The following is a 20,805-nucleotide window of genomic DNA, read 5'->3' as shown; positions in this document are numbered from 1 at the left end:
TGTTTTATTTTGTTTGATTTCTATTGATAACCTTGTCCAGTGGGTAATTTTGTATCCTGGTGGGCATAAATCTAAGATTATGGGGTTTTTAAGGTCGTGGATCCAGGTTTCGGTGATGAATAGGAGGTCAAGGTTGTCTGTGGTGATCCAGTCTGTTATGATCTCTGTTTTATTTACTACTGATCTGGCATTTACGTATCCCATTTGGATTGAATGGTAATGTTCGGTTTGGGCCTTGGATGTGTTAATTTTTATTAATTGCCTGTTTTCTTGATATCTTATTTATTTATTGTTTGTACTTGTATCCCACATTTTCCCACCTCTTTGCGGGCTCAGTGTGGCTTACAATAAGATATGAATAATGAGAATACAGTTGTTACAAATTGGTTATGGGTTACATTGTACAAGTTATGCGAGATAATCGAATTATCATTAGGAATATCACAATGGGACATCAACAGGGAGAGTTTGGGAGGAGACAATGGGAAGCTTAAGGGCAGTGTTAAGACACATAGGCACATGGTGTACATATTCCTGTAAGTATATGTATGAGTAATGTGGAATTAGGGGGATGAGAGATCATAAGTGGATGTGTGATGCATTTATGTAAGTGAGTGTGGGCTCTATGTGTTTTGGTTTTTTCCGTAAATTGTCTCAAATAGATGGGTCTTCAGTAATCTGCGGAAGGATGCTTGTTCGTGGATCGCTCTTAAGTTGCATGGCAGTGAGTTCCAACGTTGCGTGCTCGTGTGAGAAAAGGTTGACGCATGTAGCGTCTTGTATTTCACGCCCTTGAAAGTAGGGAAATGGAGGTTGAGGTATGTTCGGGAAGATCTCCTAGCATTTCTGGGTGGTAGGTCAATCAACTCGGACATGTAGGCTGGGGCTTCGCCGTGAATGATCTTGTGGACTAGTGTGCATACCTTAAAGGTGATGCGTTCCTTCAGCGGAAGCCAGTGTAGTTTCTCTCGTAGTGGTGTTGCCCTTTCATATTTTGGTTTACCGAAGATGAGTCTGGCTGCTGTGTTCTGGGCTGTTTGAAGTTTCCTCAGTGTTTGCTCTTTGCAGCCTGCGTATAATGAGTTGCAGTAATCCAGATGGCTGAGGACGAGGGATTGCACTAGGCTACGAAAGACGAATCTTGGGAAGAGTGGTCTTATCCTTTTCAGTTTCCACATGCAGTAGAACATCTTCTTAGTTGTGTTGTTTGCATGGGTTTCAAGTGTTATGTGGCGGTCGATAGTGACTCCAAGGATTTTTAGCGTTTCTGAGATTGGAAGGTTTAGGTTTGGTGTATTTATCGTGTTGAATTCGTTGGTGTTGTATTGGGAGGTGAGTACCAGGCATTGAGTTTTTTCTGCATTTAATTTCAGACGGAATGTGTCTGCCCATGTGTTCATGATGTTTAGGCTTTGATTGATTTCGTTGGAGATTTCTTTGATGTCTTGTTTGAAAGGGATATATATTGTCACATCATCAGCGTATATATGTGGATTGAGGTTATGGTTTGATAGGAGTTTTGCTAGAGGGATCATCATTAGGTTGAAAATAGTTGGTGAGAGGGGTGATCCTTGTGGGACTCCACATTCAGGTATCCATGCCTTGGACGTGGTTGAGTGTGATGTGACTTGATACGAGCGCATGGTTAGGAACCCCTTGAACCAGCTTAGGACATTTCCTCCAATGCCGAAGTATTCAAGTATGTGTAGTAGGATTTCGTGGTCGACCATGTCGAAGGCGCTTGACATGTCAAATTGTAGGAGGAGTATATTGTTCCCGGTTGCTATTATTTGTTTAAATTTGGTCATAAGGGTGACTAGTACTGTTTCTGTGCTATGGTTCGACCGGAATCCGGATTGGGCATCATGCAGTATTGAGTGTTTGTTTAGATAGTTTGTGAGTTGTTTGGTTACCATCCCTTCAGTTAACTTGGTTATCTGGTTTTGTTGTGTCCTTTTTTCCCTTTCTGTTGATTATTTCCGTTAGTATTTGTTTTTCCTTTTAGATGGTTGTTGTTCTTTTGGTCTAGTGACCTGTGATTGGGTTGTCTGTAGGGTTACTGGTAAGTATCTTCGCTTTCTCCAAGGACAGGCAGGCTTGCTTATTCTCACAAGTGGGGAATCCCTAGCATCCAGGCTCACCCAAATCAACAAACAGTGGTCAATTGGGCCTTGAACTGGCGAGCACTGAAAGCAGATTAACCTGAAACTATATACAAACTAGATGAGAGTAACATAGTAACATAGTAACATAGTACATGACGGCAGAGAAAGACCTGTACGGTCCATCCAGTCTACCCACAAGATATACACATAAAGTAGCACATATGAGTTTACCTGACCTTTATTTGTATCTGCCATTTTCAGGGCACAGACCATAGAAGTCTGCCCAGGACTAGCCCCGTCTCCCACCACTGACTCTGCCACCCAATCTCTGCTAAGCTTCTGAGGATCCATTACTTCTGAACAGGATTCCTGAGTGGAGGAGTAGCCTAGTGGTTAGTGCAGTGGACTTTTATCCTGGGGAACTGAGTTTTATTCCCACTGCAGCTCCTTGTGACTCTGGGCAAGTCACTTAACCCTCCATTGCCTCTGGTACAAAATAAGTACCTGAGTATATATAAACCGCTTTGAATCTAGCTGCAAATCCTCAGAAAGGCGGTATACCAAGTCCCATTTCCCTTTCCCCCTTTATGTTTATCCCATGCATTTTTGAATTCCGTTGCCGTTTTCCTCTCCACCACCTCCCGCAGGAGGGCATTCCAAGTATCCACCACTCTCTCCGTGAAAAAATACTTCCTGACATTTTTCTTGAGTCTGGCCCCCTTCAATCTCATTTCATATCCTCTAGTTCTACCCCCTTCCCATCTACGGAAAAGGTTCGTTTGCAGATTAATACCTTGCAAAGGGTATGATACATACCTGTAGCAGTTGTTCTCCGAGGACAGCAGGCTGATTGTTCTCACGACTGGGTGACGTCCGCGGCAGCCCCCACCAACCGGAAAGAAGCTTCGCGGGACGGTCGGCACGCAGGGCACGCCCACCGCGCATGCGCGGCCGTCTTCCCGCCCGTGCGCGACCGCTCCCGCCAGTTGAATGACTAGAAAAAAGATGAAACACACAACTCCAAAGGGGAGGAGGGAGGGTAGGTGAGAACAATCAGCCTGCTGTCCTCGGAGAACAACTGCTACAGGTATGTATCATACCCTTTCTCCGAGGACAAGCAGGCTGCTTGTTCTCACGACTGGGGTATCCCTAGCTCTCAGGCTCACTCAAAACAATAACCCAGGTCAATTGAACCTCGCAACGGCGAGGGTACAACAGAAATTGACCTACGAAGAACAACTAACTGAGAGTGCAGCCTGACCAGAATAAATTCGGGTCCTGGAGGGTGGAGTTGGATTTACACCCCAAACAGATTCTGCAGCACCGACTGCCCGAACCGACTGTCGCGTCGGGTATCCTGCTGGAGGCAGTAATGAGATGTGAATGTGTGGACAGATGACCACGTCGCAGCCTTGCAGATCTCTTCAATAGTGGCTGACTTCAAGTGGGCCACCGACGCTGCCATGGCTCTGACACTATGAGCCGTGACATGACCCTCAAGAGTCAGCCCAGCCTGGGCGTAAGTGAAGGAAATGCAATCTGCTAGCCAATTGGAGATGGTGCGTTTCCCGACAGCGACCCCTAGCCTGTTAGGGTCGAAAGAAATAAACAATTGGGCGGACTGTCTGTTGGGCTGTGTCCGCTCCAGATAGAAGGCCAATGCTCTCTTGCAGTCCAATGTGTGCAACTGACGTTCAGCAGGGCGGGTATGCGGCCTGGGGAAGAATGTTGGCAAGACAATTGACTGGTTAAGATGGAACTCCGACACCACCTTCGGCAGGAACTTTGGGTGGGTGCGGAGCACTACTCTGTTGTGATGAAATTTGGTATATGGAGCATGAGCTACTAGGGCTTGAAGCTCACTGACCCTACGAGCTGAAGTAACTGCCACCAAAAAAATGACCTTCCAGGTCAAGTACTTCAGATGGCAGGTATTCAGTGGCTCAAAAGGAGGTTTCATCAGCTGGGTGAGGACGACGTTGAGATCCCATGACACAGTAGGAGGCTTGATAGGGGGCTTTGACAAAAGCAAGCCTCTCATGAATCGAACGACTAAAGGTTCTCCAGAGATGGCTTTACCTTCCACACGATAATGGTAAGCACTAATCGCACTAAGGTGATTCCTTACTGAGTTGGTCTTGAGGCCAGACTCTGATAAGTGCAGAAGGTATTCAAGCAGGTTCTGTGCAGGGCAAGAGCGAGGTTCTAGGGCCTTGCTCTCACACCAAACGACAAACCTCCTCCACTTGAAAAAGTAACTCTTTTTAGTGGAATCCTTCCTAGAGGCAAGCAAGACCCGGGAGACACCCTCAGACAGACCCAACGCAGCGAAGTCTACGCCCTCAACATCCAGGCTGTGAGAGCCAGGGATTGAAGGTTGGGGTGCAGCAACGCTCCGTCGTTCTGCGAAATGAGAGTCGGAAAACACTCCAATCTCCACGGTTCTTCTGAGGACAACTCCAGAAGAAGAGGGAACCAGATATGACGGGGCCAAAAGGGCGCTATCAGAATCATGGTGCCGCGGTCTTGCTTGAGCTTCAGTAAGGTCTTCCCCACCAAAGGTATGGGAGGATAAGCATACATGAGGCCGGTCCCCCAATGAAGGAGAAAGGCATCTGACGCTAGCCTGCCGTGTGTCTGAAGTCTGGAACAGAACAGAGGCAGCTTGTGGTTGGTCTGAGAGGCGAAAAGATCCACCGAGGGGGTGCCCCACTCTCGGAAGATCTTGCGTACCACTCTGGAATGGAGCGACCACTCGTGCGGTTGCATGACTCTGCTCAGTCTGTCGGCCAGACTGTTGTTTACGCCTGCCAGGTATGTGGCTTGGAGGAGCATGCCGAACCGGCACGCCCAACGCCACATCCCGACGGCTTCCTGACACAGGGGGCGAGATCCGGTGCCCCCCTGCTTGTTGACGTAATACATTGCAACCTGATTGTCTGTCCGAATTTGGATAATTTGGTAGGACAGCCGATCTCTGAAAGCCTTCAGTGCGTTCCAGATCGCTCGGAGCTCCAGGAAGTTGATCTGTAGATCCTTTTCCTGGAGGGACCACAGACCCTGGGTGTGAAGCCCATCGACGTGAGCTCCCCACCCCAGGCGAGACGCATCCGTCGTCAGCACTTTCGAAGGCTGCGGAATTTGGAATGGACGTCCCAGGGTCAAATTGGTCCGGATGGTCCACCAGAGCAGTGAAGTGCGGCAACTGGTGGAGAGGCGGATGACATCTTCTAGATTCCCGGTGGCTTGGAACCACTGGGAAGCTAGGGTCCATTGAGCAGATCTCATGTGAAGACGAGCCATGGGAGTCACATGAACTGTGGAGGCCATATGACCCAGAAGTCTCAACATCTGCCGAGCTGTGACCTGCAGAGACGCTCTGGTCTGCGAAGCCAGGGCCAGGAGATTGGTGGCCCGCGCTTCGGGAAGGTAGGCCTGAGCCGTCTGGGTATTCAGCAGCGCTCCTATGAATTCCAGAGACTGGGATGGCTGGAGATGGGACTTTGGGTAATTTATCACAAACCCCAGCAGCTCCAGAAGTTGAATAGTGCACTGCATGGACCGGAGGGCTCCTGCCTCCGAGGTGTTCTTGACCAGCCAATCGTCGAGATATGGGAACACGTGCACTCCCAGCCTGCGTAGGTACGCCGCCACCACCACGAGGCACTTTGTAAACACTCGTGGGGCGGAGGCGAGCCCAAAGGGCAGCACACAATACTGAAAGTGCCGTGCGCCCAGGCGGAATCTGAGATACTGTCTGTGAGCTGGCAGTATCGGAATGTGAGTATATGCATCCTTTAAATCCAGGGAACATAGCCAATCGTTTTTCTGAATCATTGGCAGAAGGGTGCCCAAGGAAAGCATCCTGAACTTTTCTTTGACCAGGAATTTGTTCAGGCCTCTCAGGTCTAGGATGGGACGCATCCCCCCTGTTTTCTTTTCCACAAGGAAGTACCTGGAATAGAATCCCTGCCCTTCCTGCCCGGGTGGTACGGGCTCGACCGCATTGGCGCTGAGAAGGGCGGAGAGTTCCTCTGCAAGTACCTGCTTGTGATGGGAGCTGAAGGATTGAGCTCCCGGAGGACAATTTGGAGGCAGGGAGGCCAAATTCAGGGCGTATCCGCACCGCACTATTTGGAGAACCCACTGGTCGGAGGTTATGAGAGGCCACCTTTGGTGAAAAAATTTTAACCTCCCCCCGACCGGCAGATCGTCCGGTACGGACACTTTGAGGGCGGCTATGTTCCCGTGGATCCAGTCAAAAGCCCGTCCCTGGCTTTTGCTGTGGAGGCGCAGGGGGCTGCTTAGGCGCACGCTGTTGATGGGAACGAGCGCGCTGGGGCTGTCCCTGTGCCTGACGAGGCCTTCGGGCCGGCTGGTTGTACCTACGCTTTGCAAAAGAATAGGGTGCAGCCTGCCGGGCCCGGGAAAAACGTCCACCTGCTGAGGTGGATGCTGAAGGCGCCCGGTGGGAGAGCTTGTCGAGAGCGGTTTCCCGCTGATGCAGTTGGTCCACCATCTGCTCGACCTTCTCACCAAAAATGTTATCCCCCCGGCAAGGGACGTCAGCCAGTCTCTGCTGGGTGCGGTTGTCCAGGTCAGAGGCACGCAGCCATGAGAGCCTGCGCATCACTATACCTTGGGCCGCAGCACGAGATGCCACGTCACAGGTGTCAAAAATACCCCTGGACAGGAACTTTCTGCACGCCTTCAGCTGCCTGACCACCTCCTGATAAGGCCTGGACTGCTCCGGCGGGAGCTTCTCGACCAGGTCCGCCAGTTGTTGCACATAGGTCCGCATGTGAATGCTCATATAGAGCAGGTATGACTGGATGCGGGTCACGAGCATGGAGGATTGGTAGGCCTTCCTCCCAAACGAGTCCAGAGTGCGAGACTCCCGCCCCGGGGGCGCCGAGGCGGTATCCCTCGAACTCCGTGCCCTCTTGAGAGCAGAATCCACGACCGCTGAGTCATGGGGCAATTGGGGCCGCATTAACTCTGGGTCAGAGTGGATCCTGTACTGGGACTCTGCTTTCTTGGGAATGGTGGGGTTAGTTAACGGTCGCACCCAGTTCCGAAGCAGCGTCTCCTTCAGGACATTGTGCAGCGGCACCGTGGAGGACTCTCTAGGTGGTGATGGATAGTCGAGGACCTCGAGCATCTCGGCCCTCGGCTCTTCCACAGAGACCACGGGGAAGGGAATGCTGATAGACATATCCCGCACAAAGGAGGCAAAGGAGAGACTCTCAGGAGGTGAGAGCTTCCTCTCCGGTGAAGGCGTGGGGTCCGAGGGAAGGCCCGTAGACTCCTCTGAGGAGAAATATCTAGGGTCCTCCTCTTCCCCCCACGAGTCCTCATCCTCGGTATCGGACATTAGCTCATGTAGCTGAGTCCTGTACCGGGCCCGGCTCGACGTCGAGGCACCGAGGTCTCGGTGTCGTCGAGCGGTGGACTCCCGCGCCGGCGGGGACGGAGCTCCCTCCATCGACGTCGACGGGGACTCCACCTGCGTGGCAGTCGAGACCGGCACCGCAAGCGGCGGCGGTGTCGACAGCCCCGGCGCCGGGCTAGAGCTCGCCGGCGCCACAGTCATCGGCGCCGAGGGCGCAAGCACCCCCGGCGCCGGCACAGCCTGGCGCATCAGCCCTTCCAGGATCCCTGGAAGGATGGCTCTGAGGCACTCGTCCAGGCCCGCTGCCGGGAAAGGCGGTGGGGCCGGTAAGGGTGTCGGTGCCGGAAGCTGCTGGGAGCCAGGAGACGGCACCGAGGTGCCGGAACCCCGACGCGTCGGTACCTCCACAACCGACGGAGACCTCTCCTCTCGACGATGACGCTTCGGCGTCGACTCCTCTTCGGGATGCACCGAGGGCGTCCGGTGACGACGCTTCTTATCCTTTTTTCGATGCACGTCACCGGCGCCGGAGGGCATGGAGGAGGAGGAGGTCGATCCCCCTCGGTCTCGAGGCACCGGGTCAGACAGGGGTCGGTCCCGTGGCTCACGAGCTGAGGGAGTGACCGGGGCCGACTGCCCACGCAGCCTCTCAACCCCACTCTCACCGGCGGACCGGCGGGCCAACGGGACCTGTTCTCCTGGGGTCGCTGCCATCGGTGCCGATGTCTCGGGCATCGATACCGGTACCGAAGAACCGGCCTTCGATACCGATGCCGTCGAGGTCGACGTCGAGGGGCCGGCGCAAGTTCCAAAAAGACGGTCCCGCAGAACTTGCCTCGCAACCTGAGTCCGTTTCCGGAGACCGAGACACAAAGCACACGACTTGAGATTGTGCTCCGGCCCGAGGCACTGGAGGCACCAAGCGTGGGTGTCGGTCTGCGAGATCGGCCGGCCGCAGCGACCACACTTTTTAAATCCACTCGGGACCTTCGAGGACATCGACGGAAAAATCGCGTCGGCGAAGTCAAAGTCGTCAATGGTGGCTAAAATCACACCACGAAAAGATAAACGACCGAGCGACCACTAGGCCGCAATGTGGCGTCCCCGCTGGAAGCGAGGGAAAAGGGGAGCGCGTGCTCCACACGCGCAGAGATTTTTTTTTTTTTTTTTTTTTTTTTAACAAACAAAAACAAAAAGGAAAATCGAACGGTAATCCGAAGCGAAGCGACGATCCGCGTAAACGCGGTCGAAAAATCCGGCGGCTGAAACAGAGAGAGTGGCAGAAGCACAACTCTCTCCAGTCGCGGAAAAAAAGGAACTGGCGGGAGCGGTCGCGCACGGGCGGGAAGACGGCCGCGCATGCGCGGTGGGCGTGCCCTGCGTGCCGACCGTCCCGCGAAGCTTCTTTCCGGTTGGTGGGGGCTGCCGCGGACGTCACCCAGTCGTGAGAACAAGCAGCCTGCTTGTCCTCGGAGAAATATTTGAACGTCTGTATCATATCACCCCTGTTTCTCCTTTCCTCCAAGGTATACATGTTCAGGTCAGCAAGTCTCTCCTCATACGTCTTGTAACGCAAATCCCATACCATTTTTAATTCAAGAGCCTCCTGTGGGGAACCGTGTCAAAAGCTTTGCTGAAATCTAAGTACATTACGTCTATAGCACGTCCCTGATTCAATTATCCGGTCATCCAGTCAAAGAATTCAATGAGATTCGTTTGGCACAATTTACCTTTGGTAAAACCATGTTGTCTCGGATCTTGCAACTTATTGGCTTCCAGGAAATTCACTATCCTTTCCTTCAGCATCGCTTCCATTACTTTTCTAATGACCGAAGTGAGGCTTACCAGCCTGTAGTTTCCAGCTTCTTCCCTATCACCACTTTTGTGAAGAGGGACCACATCCGCTGTTCTCCAATCCCATGGAACCTCTCCCGCCTCCAAGGATTTATTAAACAAATCTTTAAGAGGACACGCCAGAATCTCTCTGAGCTCCCTCAATATCCTGGGGTGGATCCCGATCGGTCCCACGGCTTTGTCCACCTTTAGATTTTCAAGTTGTTCATACACACTCTCTTCCGTGAACGGTGCTATATCCACTCCATTCTCATATGTACTTTTGCCAGTCAATTGCGGTCCTTCTCCAGGATTTTGTTCTATGAAAACAGAACAAAAGTATGTATTTAGCAAATTTGCTTTTTTCTTCATCATTATCTACATAGGCGGTTCGTAGCATCTTTCAGTCTCACAATTTCCTTTTTAGTCTTCCTCCTTTCACTAATATACCTGAAGAAATTTTTGTCACCCCTCCATACATTTCTAGCCATTTGTTCTTCTGCTTGCGCTTTCGCCAGACGTATCTCTTTCTTGGCTTCTTTCAGTCTCATCCGGTATTCCTCTCCGTATTCCTCTTCTTGAGTTTTTCTGTATTTCAGGAATGCCAACTCTTTAGCCTTTATTTTCTCAGCCACTTGCTTGGAGAACCATATCGGTTTCCTTTTTCTCTTGCTTTTATTTACTCTCCTTAAATAAAGGTTTGTGGCCATATTTATAGCTTCTTTCAGCCCCACTTCTCGTACATCCCCCAGCCCATCAGCTCCTTCTTCAGGTATTCCCCCATTTTACTAAAGTCAGCATGCATGAAATACAGGACTTTGAGTTTTGAGTGGCCGCCCTCCACTTCAGCTGTCATATCAAACCAAACTGTTTGATGGTCACTGCTGCCCAGGTGGGCATCCACTCAGACATTTCACACACTATCCCCATTTGTGAGCACCAGATCCAGTGTCGCTCCCTCCCTCGTGGGTTCCGTCACCATTTGTCTGAGCAGAGCACTTTGAAAAGCATCCACGATCTCTCTACTTCTTTCCGATTCCGCAGATGGAACCTTCCAATCTACATCCAGCAGATTGAAATCTCCCAGCAACAGCACCTCTCTCTTCTTTCCCAACATTTGAACATCTGTGATCAGCTCTTTATCTAGTTCCTCCAATTGTGTTGGAGGTCTGTAGACAACACCCATGTGGACAGAGGTTCTATCATCTCTTTTTAAGGTGATCCATATCGCTTCTTCCTTTCCCCAGGTCCCTGTCATTTCAGTCGCAGTGATATCATCTCTCACATACAGAGCTACTCCTCCACCTTTACGACCATCTCTATCCTTCCAACATTAGGGCTTGAAGATCATGAACTTTATTGCTTAGACTGCGAACATTTGTGGTCATCGCTTTCCATCTACATTTCAGTGGAATTTTTATCTTCTGTTTAGTCTCACTTCCTGCTGTGTTGGTAAGAAGTGATTTGCTAAGATTGTTGTTTTCATTGCTTTCTTTTCTACTGACGCACGTTGTCTTTAGCTTTAGCTGGGGGTGACCACTTGAAGTAAACTGCCTCCATATGCCACCCCCGCCTTCTAGTTTAAATGCCTAGAAATATATTGTCTGAATTTCTCCCCAAGGATTTTTTTTTCCTGCCACAGTGAGATGCAGCCCATCGTTACAGTATAGTCTTTTGTTTTTCCATGTATTGCCCCATCCTCCTATGTGCCTAAATCCTTCTTGGTGACACCAGGCTTTGAGCCAGCTATTGAAATTCTCAGTACTTTGCAATCTTTTCTCTCCCTTCCCAAAGGTAGGTAGTACTTCAGAGAAAGCTATTGTTTGTATCAAAGGTTTTAACCCCTCTCCCAGCTCCTGAAAAGCTCTCTGCATGGAAAGTGGGGTATTACTGGACAAGTCATTTGCTCCCAGGTGGATAACAACATCAGTGTTTGACTCCTTACTTTCTTCTCTGATTATAGAGATTATTTTCTTGGTACTCCTGGTAACTGAAAAGCATGGAAGGCATTTCACTTTGCATGGCCCCTTGAACTGTGTTTCAAAGTTAATGCCTCTGATAATGGAGTCCCCTAGTAGCAACAGTTTCCTGGTATGAGTTTCAACATTAGTGATTTGGGGGTGTCTTTTCTCTTTGGGTACCTTCATATCTTTTTGTTCCACCTTCACTGCTTTTTCTTCCGCCTCAGTTTTATTTTCAGGAACATCACAGTGCTGTAATGGAGCAAAAGAATTCTGTAGGGGCAACACTTGTGAGGGTGGATGCTTCTGTGTCACATAACAAAGTCTGCCTGAGCCTACCGTGAACCATCTATTCTTAGGTGGTTTTATCCTTTGAGGCAGTGGTGAGAAGTTGATATGATTCTGTGCAGTCCTAGAAGCTGCTTTAAGTGCATCCAATTCCTGCTTTAAACTAGCAAGCTGAAGACAGATAGGACACAAGCCTTAAGTCTCCAGATGATTGGCCTTGAAACTAAAGCACCGCAATTATTACAGAGAATAAAAGTCATCCTTGATTGGTTGAAATGGGTATGAACAGGTGTACTATGATGGGGTTAACAGTCTGCAAGATTGCCTGTGTGTGACTGAGGAGTAAAGTTAATGAGTTTTGGCTTGTCTATATATGACTGGAAAACCCTGGGGTGGGTGGGACTATAAGTCCCAGTGAGTCAGCCAAGTGCTGTATCAAAAAAAAAAAAAAAAAGTGCTCTGTGTCTCCCTATTCAGAGCCCAACCCGCCTCCTGCTGTGCAATGATTACCTCACAGTAAATCTGCTGTATCAAAAAAAAAAAGTTTTCTAGGTATGAGCACAAATGATACAGTCTGGAAACAAAAATACTGACTCTCTCTGGCTGCTCAGTGCCCTCAAGGAATGAATCACACAGAACTATTTTATTTCTCCATCTGCTGGTTGACAGACACAACCCACAGGTTCTGAATTGGTCTGGTGAGGACACTAAGGAAACATATTAGACCCAATCATAGGGAAGTGCACCACATCTACAGATGACCAATTGCCCCTATAAAGCATTTGGATTAAACTGGTTTACACCAACATGATGCATCTGTGACAATCAAGTTATTTTACAAGTGTAAGAAACTTTCTGTGCAAATAAATTGCATTCAGTGAACTGGTCTCACCTATTCCTTAAAATGTCTCTTCCCACCCCCACCTTAGCCACTACACTTTTGTCTAAAACCACACACATTGTATGTTGGTTTGACATGCCTAACAGAAAACAAGGAAAAAGTAGAATTAAGGAATCCAGTTCCTGTGCTCACTAGCCTACAGCTATGAAGGAGACTACGTTTCTCAGTTGAACAAAGACAGCGGTCTATTTTCCATGCTGTCACATAGGCTCCAGGTGGCATGCCAGCCTGTCTGTGTGAAAAAACAGACCTCTTCTGTTTTCTGAAGCTTTTAATGCTTATTGTATAACCATGTCAAATCATTTTCATGTCTTCTAACCCTTATCTAGCACCAAATAAACCTGGAAAAAACTTATCTATGACATCATCTCCTTTTGGTCCACACAGGTAAATGCAGCCTCTGCCACCTCCTAAAATCAACACACAGAATGAAGTGGTCCAGTGCTGGGGATTAGGTTTGGAGAAGTTGGAGTAGGTTTGGAGAGATTTGGACTCCTGCTCTTGCATAATCACACAGACTTCAGTGGACTCCCAATTGAAAAACACTGAGTTGACAAACCTTATTATACTGTAATTTTCTTTAGCAACTAGCACTACCAGTTTATACCAGTAAAGCCTTGGCATACACTCCATGGATGCTTGAGCTGATAATTTAAATAACTTGTATTTAAAAGGGTTGACATTAAATGTAAATTTACAACTACAACTTGACTAGCGGCCATTTACTTTGGTCAAAAGAGTAAGAGATACAATAAAATCATTAACAAAACAAATTACTACTACTACTAATTTCTATAGAGCTACTAGACATACACAGCACTGTACACTTACTTGAACATGAAGAGACAGTACCTGCTCAAAAGAGCTTACAATCTAATCAGGACAGACAAACAAGGGATAAGGGAATTACAGAACAAGTGAGTAAGGGTTAGGAGTTAAAAGCAGCATCAAAAAGGTGGGCTTTTAGCCTAGATTTGAAGACGGCCAGAGAGAGCTTTACATACTGGCTCAGGAAGTCAATTCCAGGCATATGGTGCAGCAAAATAAAAGGAACAGAGACTGGAGTTAGAAGTGGAGGAGAAGGGTGAAGATAAAAGAGATTTATGCAGTGAATGGAGTTCCCGGGGAAGAGTGTAGGGAGAGTTAAGAGTGGAGAGGTACTGAGGAGCTGCAGAATGAATGTACTTGTAAGTCAATAAGAGGAGTTTTAACTATATGTGGAAACGGTTAGGGAGTCAAGGAAGTGACTTGAGGAGAGGGCTAATATGAGCATAGTGAAACTGGCAGAATATAAGTCGTGCAGAACCACAATAAGGTAAACAGATAGTAAAGACAATTTTTCAGACGAACACAGAGCCATGCTCTAAACTTCAGGAAGAACGGGTAAATTTGCATAAATTAGAGTTTTATCTTACTTTTAGAAAACAGCTTAAGCCTTTTTATTTTGAGGCATTCGGGTAAGCCAGTTTGATATCTGTGATATTTGTACTAAGAGGTATGAAAAACTATGAGCTCTCATGTGTTATTGTCTCAACATAAATGTATTTTTTTATTTTTAATTCAACTTAAATTTTTTTTGTTAGCATCAGATATTTTGATTATGTATGAACTATCCGCTGGGAACTGACTATGTGGAATATAAATGTTTTAACTAAGTAGCTTGGTTCACTCCAATATTTCTATTAGTAGTACATTCTATAGTGCAGGACCAAAACAGAATATCCTGCACCCAGTGGAAGAAAGGCACACTACTGATAATGCAGGGGGTGTACTTTAGCTGTACTAAAAGACAACATTTTGAATTGTTTACATTTCCCATTAAAAAAAAATAAGACCCCAAAATCTTACCAGTCAGCAATGCATCCCAGTACCAGGTAGCCAACTATTAGTCCAACAACTAAAGAGAACTTGGCAATATGGACCTTCCAAGCAGAACCACAAACGAGATCCCACTAGAAGAAACACAAAATGCATTTAAGAGCTTATATAATTTTTAGTTGTGCATAAAATACAGTCATACAGTAACCAAAAATAAATGCTTTTGCAATAAGTCCATTGGAGTACATTGAACAATCAATCCAACTTCAATCCCCCAAACACCAGTGGAAAACCCAAATGCTTTTGCAAGAAGTCCATTGGAGTGCATTGAACAATCAATCCAACTTCAATCCCCCAAACACCAGTGGAAAACCCAAATGCTTTTGCAAGAAGTCCATTGGAGTACATTGAACAATCAATCCAACTTCAATCCCCCAAACACCAGTGGAAAACCCAGTGTTTCACAGACTATCAAAAATTCCCAACAAGCCTTGTACATGAACAGTCAGGCTACCCTTTCCTCAGTTAGGACTCAGTAAGTCACCCTACGATCCTTAAACTCAGTTAAGGAAAGGTCATCTCACTCTGAGGTAGTGAACACGCAGAAAGGAAAAGAAAAATGGGACTTGATATACCACCTTTCTGTGTTTTTTGCAACTACATTCAAAGCAGTCTACATAATATATACTGGTACTTATATGTACCTGGGGCAATGGAGGGTTAAGTGACAAGGAGCTGCAGTGGGAATCGAACCTAGTTCCCCAGGATCAAAGTTTGTAGCACTAACCACTAGGCTACTCCTCCATTCTTAGCAGCAAGATAAGACTATGTATGTATATTTATTCATTCACTCAGATTTATTAATTGCCTTTATGAAGACTTTCACTCAAGGGAGTATACAATAAATTTGTTGTACAGCAAGAATCAGAGATGTGCACAAGCAAAAACGTTTGGATTTTTGGTGTTTTACAGTTTTCAGATTTGTGCTACAACATTTTTATTTACATTGTGTTAATTCATAGGTTAATACATGAATTAAGCACAACTTAGTTGATTCATAGTAACATAGTAGATGATGACAGAAAAAGACCTGCACGGTCCATCCAGTCTGCCCAACAAGATAAACTCATATGTGCTACTTTTTGTGTATACCCTACCTTGATTTGTACCTGTCCTCTTCAGGGCACAGATCGTATAAGTCTGCCCAACACTATCCCTGCCTCCCAACCACCAGCCCCGCCTCCCACCACTGGCTCTGGCACAGACTGTATGTCTGCCCAGCACTATCCCCACCTCCCAACCACCAGCCCCACCTCCCACCACCAGCTCTGCCACCCAATCTCAGCTAAGGAACGGATCCTCAGGAGCTTAGCCGAAATTGGGTGGCAGAGCCGGTGGTGGGAGGTGGGGCTGGTGGTTGGGAGGCGGGGATAGTGCTGGGCAGACTTATACGGTCTGTGCCACAGCCGGTGGAGGCGGGACTGGTGGTTAGGAGGCAGGGATAGTGCTGGGCAGACTTATACGGTCTGTGCCACAGCCAGTGGTGGGAGGCAGGACTGGTAGTTAGGAGGCGGGGACAGTGCTGGGCAGACTTATACGGTCTGTGCCAGAGTCGGTGGTGGGAGGCGGGGCTGGTGGTTGGGAGGCGGGGATAGTGCTGGGCAGACTTATACGGTCTGTGCCAGAGCCGGTGGTGGGAGGCGGGGCTGGTGGTTGGGAGGCGGGGATAGTGCTGGGCAGACTTATACGGTCTGTGCCAGAGCCGGTGGTGGGAGGCGGGACTGGTGGTTAGGAGGCGGGGATAGTGCTGGGCAGACTTAAACGGTCTGTGCCAGAGCCGGTGGTGGGAGGCGGGACTGGTGGTTAGGAGGCGGGGATAGTGCTGGGCAGACTTATACGGTCTGTGCCAGAGTCGGTGGTGGGAGGCGGGGCTGGTGGTTGGGAGGCGGGGATAGTGCTGGGCAGACTTATACGGTCTGTGCCAGAGCCGGTGGTGGGAGGCGGGGCTGGTGGTTGGGAGGCGGGGATAGTGCTGGGCAGACTTATACGGTCTGTGCCACAGCTGGTGGTGGGAGGTGGGGCTGGTGGTTGGGAGGCAGGGATAGTGCTGGGCAGACTTATACGGTCTGTGCCAGAGCCAGTGGTGGGAGGCGGGGCTGGTGGTTGGGAGGCGGGGATAGTGCTGGGCAGACTTATACGGTCTGTGCCAGAGCCGGTGGTGGGAGGCGGGGCTGGTGGTTGGGAGGCGGGGATAGTGCTGGGCAGACTTATACGGTCTGTGCCAGAGCCGGTGGTGGGAGGTGGGGCTGGTGGTTGGGAGGCAGGGATAGTGCTGGGCAGACTTATACGGTCTGTGCCAGAGCCAGTGGTGGGAGGCGGGGATAGTGCTGGGCAGACTTATACGGTCTGTGCCCTGAAGAGGACAGGTACAAATCAAGGTAGGGTATACACAAAAAGTAGCACATATGAGTTTATCTTGTTGGGCAGACTGGATGGACCGTGCAGGTCTTTTTCTGCCGTCATCTACTATGTTACTATGAATCAATTAAGTTGCGCTAATGAATGCACATTCCCATTAAGGATGTAACTGCAACCTCCAAAATGTTAAGAAGAAAATACTCTTGCATATAAACAGAAATGCCTCTCAAGGGGTGGGGGGGGGAGGAAGGGGAATCAATTAAAACAAAAAAAAACACCTTTGATTCCCCAACTACATTCAGAGAAGACAAGTCATACATCTGGGGAAATACCTAATTTTCAAGCATGCAGCCATGTTCCAATATTTTTGTATTTATTACAAATAGCTAGAGTCAACTAAGCAGATCTTAAGCGCCCTACTCCAAAGGACATAAGTAAAAAGATAGCTGTGACAGTGATGGTAAAGCCATATTGTCTTTGATTGTCAATAAAGCATATTTTATATGGGGAACTTCCTATTCTAGTATTTCCAAGCGTCAGCTTTACCATACCTTTTTCAAGTAACTCTGCATCTATATCCAATGGGACTAAAAATACAGTAGAAAGTGATTTCTGGCAAATTCAGTGAAGTAATATCAAAATTACTCATTCTTAGGTCCCCCTTAAGCAACTGGTTTGCATGTCAGGCTGCCTCATGCATAGTTATACAAGGTTCCACATTAGGAGATACTGCTCACAAAAAAGATCTAGGTGTTTTTGTTAATGATACATTGAAATCCTCTGCTCAGTGTGCAGCAGCAGCAGCTAAGAAACCAAATAAAATGCCAAAATTGAGATTATTATAATGCCTTTGTATCACTCCATGGTGCACCTGCACCTTGAATATGTACAATTCTGGTCAGCACATCTCAAAAAAAAATACTTTGGAATTAGAAGAGATACAGAGGATGGGACAAAGGCTAAAAAGGTTAGGGCTCTTCAACTTGGAGAAGAGATGGCTGAGGGTAGATATGATAGAGGTCTATAAAATAATGAGTGGAGTGGAACAGGTAGAGGTGAATTGCTTGTTTATTTTTTCCAAAAATACTAGGACTAGGGGGCATGCAATGAAGCTAATAAGCAGTAAATTTATGTTTAAACTGTTTTATTGATGTCACAGTTTACAACATACATAGATCAATAAACATATACTTAATACAAATCTCTGTCTTCTTTATCAAAACCTTTAACTGAAGTGTCATCAAACTTTTAGTTAGTTTTCTTCCCTTTCCCCACCCCCCTTCCCCCCTATACCCTTGCCTTAATGTTGTCACATCAACATAATTCCAATAGGCATACATATCATTTTAATTTTCCATTCCTCCCCCCCCAGTGAGTGAGTTCACCAATAGGCTGCGAGCTCTGCCTGATAGAGCCTGCACATACGGTCCCCAGACTTCCCAGAAGCGGTGTTTACTTCTAGGACTACTGTTCATAGCACGTGCTTCCATCCGCACCAGGGAATGAAGCAAACTCCTCCACTGCCAGAAGGATGGTCCTATTTCTTGTGTCCAGTATTGTAAAATACATTGTTTCCCAATAATAAGTGCCTTATATATAAATAAACTTTCTTTGTATCGCATAATTGACCCACTTCCCCTCAGTCCTAGCACAACAGTTTTAGGCGTAAGCCCAAGCCTCTTATGCAGCAGAGCCTCGCAATATTCCAGCACTGGACCCCAAAACTTTTTAATAACAGAACATCCCCAAAACATGTGATACAGTGTTGCTCTCTGAAAATTACATTTACTGCAATGTGTTTCTTGCAGTTTACCTGCATAATAAGCCTGTATTGGAGAGAAGTATGCTCTCAGAATGATTCTAAATTGTATCTCCCTATGTCTGGCACTAGTCACTTTATGTACAATCTCCTTCAATGACTGGGCTATATCTCCACTGCTAATCTCTACCCTCAAATCCTCAGACCATCGTCTAGCCACTGCCTCATAGCTACGGTACGGGGCAATCATACTTAACTGTTTATACAGTGTGGACACCGTAGTCTGTTCTCTTCCCTGAGGCAGAAACAAATTCACCAGTAGCTCATACATCCCTTTATCACATTTTTCTCTATGTAAGTGCACAATATAGCTATGAAGCTGATAATAATCATACCATGTCACATTCTCTACTCCCACCATATCCTCTAAAGCCTCCCTGGATATAGCCTTCCCCGTTTCTTGCATGACATCCGCCACTAATACCACTCCTTCCTGTGCCCACTTGATAAATTTCGGGTGAGCATTCCCTGGTTCAAATGCTCCATTCCCAACTAGTGGGAGGAGATCCGTGCACCGAGGGTTCTTATTTAGTCTCCTCAATATGTACTGCCATATACTTCGCATTGGGTGTAATAAAATATGATGGCGCCATTCCTTAGGTAACATTTTACCCTCAACATGTAACATATAATAGGGATGATATGGTCTAAACAAAGCACACTCAATATTCCATGCCGTATGCTCCTCTGTTTCCAAAACCCAATCCGCTAGGTGCCGAGCCAAACAGGCCCAATTATATTGTTTAATATCAGGCAACCCCAAACCTCCCTCTGTCCTTTTCCCATAAAGATAGTCCAATTTAGCTTTAGCCTTTTTCCCACTCCAACAGAACCTAGACAACATTCCTCGAAGCTTCTTTATATCTTTAGTCTGTAATACTATGGGCAGCTGTCTTAGTACATACAGCCATTTTGGAAAGAGCATCATTGCATACAAACCAACTCGCCCACTTAATGTTATAGGTAGCCCCTCCCATACTGCTAATTTATGTCGCGTATACTGCAGTAACTTATCAACATTCTGTCTATATAATCTACTCAGATCTCCGATTAGTGTTATGCCTAGGTATTTAAACTCCTTATTCGCCCATCTTAGTGGAAACTTTCCCTTCCATTGCTCCCTTACCGTATTAGTTGTGGGCAATCCCTCTGATTTTTGAAAATTCAATTTAAATCCCGAGAAGGCCCCATATTCTTCAAAAACCTCCATCAACACCGGCAGCGATCTCTCCGGTCTAGCTAGATGAACCAAAATGTCATCGGCAAACGCCGAGATCTTAAATTCTCTGGTTCCCAATTTTATACCTTCAATCTCAGTGTTACCCATAATTTCTCTGACCAAAGGGTCTAACGTGATAGCAAAAAGTAAAGGGGACAGAGGGCATCCCTGTCTGGTTCCTCTATTAATTACAAAGCTTCGAGAGTACGCTCCGTTGACCAACACTCTCGCCATAGGGTTCTTATATAAAATAGAGATTGCTTGTGTGAAATAGCCTTCAAAGCCATACGCCCTTAATGATGCAAACAGGAACTCCCACTCAACCCGATCAAACGCCTTTTCGGCATCGAAACTGATCAAGAGGGAATCCCCACCTTTCCTGCGCACACTCTCCATTGATGCCAATATCAACCTAATATTTTTCCCACTCTTGTCTCCCTTGTACAAATCCTACCTGAGGGGTCGCAACTATGCTCGGTAACACTTTTGCCAATCTCGAGGCCAAAATTTTTGCCAACAGCTTGGCCTCATAACTAATCAGAGAAATTGGTCTATAAGAATCTGGTAAGATCGGATCTCTCTCAGGTTTCGGAAAGACCATTATGTCTGCAAGTCGCAAAGACTGCGGAAGTTCCCCTAATTCAACTGATCTATTGAAGGCCTTAGTCAAGGGGTCTCCTATGTCCTGCATTAAGATTTTATACAATTCAGCCCTAAATCCATCTGGCCCCGCAGCCTTATGTAATGCACTGACTTTTATTTCTCTAAGGACCTCCTCAGTCTCAATCGGTTTATTTAGCTCCCTCTTCTGTTGCTCTGAGATCTTTGGCTTATTGACATTCTCTAGGTATATATCAGGATCTAAGTCATCATCATCATTTTTAGCATATAGCCTAGCATAGTAATCCCTAAACGCATCTCGTATCTCTATGTCATCAGGTACCAGGCCTCCCCTCTGTGTCTTAACCACCAACACTCTCCTCTGCCCCTTCGCCTTCCTCACTAGACCTGCCATCAACTTCCCTGGTTTGTTGCCGAACCTATATAGTTG

At 47.3% G+C, this 20,805-nt stretch overlaps 1 protein-coding gene across 1 annotated transcript in view; it reads right to left on the bottom strand.

Moving 5' to 3' along the window:
* Positions 1-20,805, bottom strand: part of SLC22A23 (solute carrier family 22 member 23) — a 411,540-nt gene that overhangs the window by 319,544 nt on the left and 71,191 nt on the right. Inside the window, exon 2 of the mRNA XM_030208530.1 lies at positions 14,329-14,432. Within this exon, the coding sequence (XP_030064390.1) occupies positions 14,329-14,432 (104 nt within the window). The remainder of the gene's footprint in view (positions 1-14,328; positions 14,433-20,805) is intronic.

The sequence above is a fragment of the Microcaecilia unicolor genome, chromosome 1 (genome assembly GCF_901765095.1).
Source record: "Microcaecilia unicolor chromosome 1, aMicUni1.1, whole genome shotgun sequence".
Taxonomy (NCBI): domain Eukaryota; kingdom Metazoa; phylum Chordata; class Amphibia; order Gymnophiona; family Siphonopidae; genus Microcaecilia; species Microcaecilia unicolor.
The sequence above is the reverse complement of the archived record's forward strand: the minus strand, read 5'-3'. Positions and strand labels throughout refer to the sequence as shown.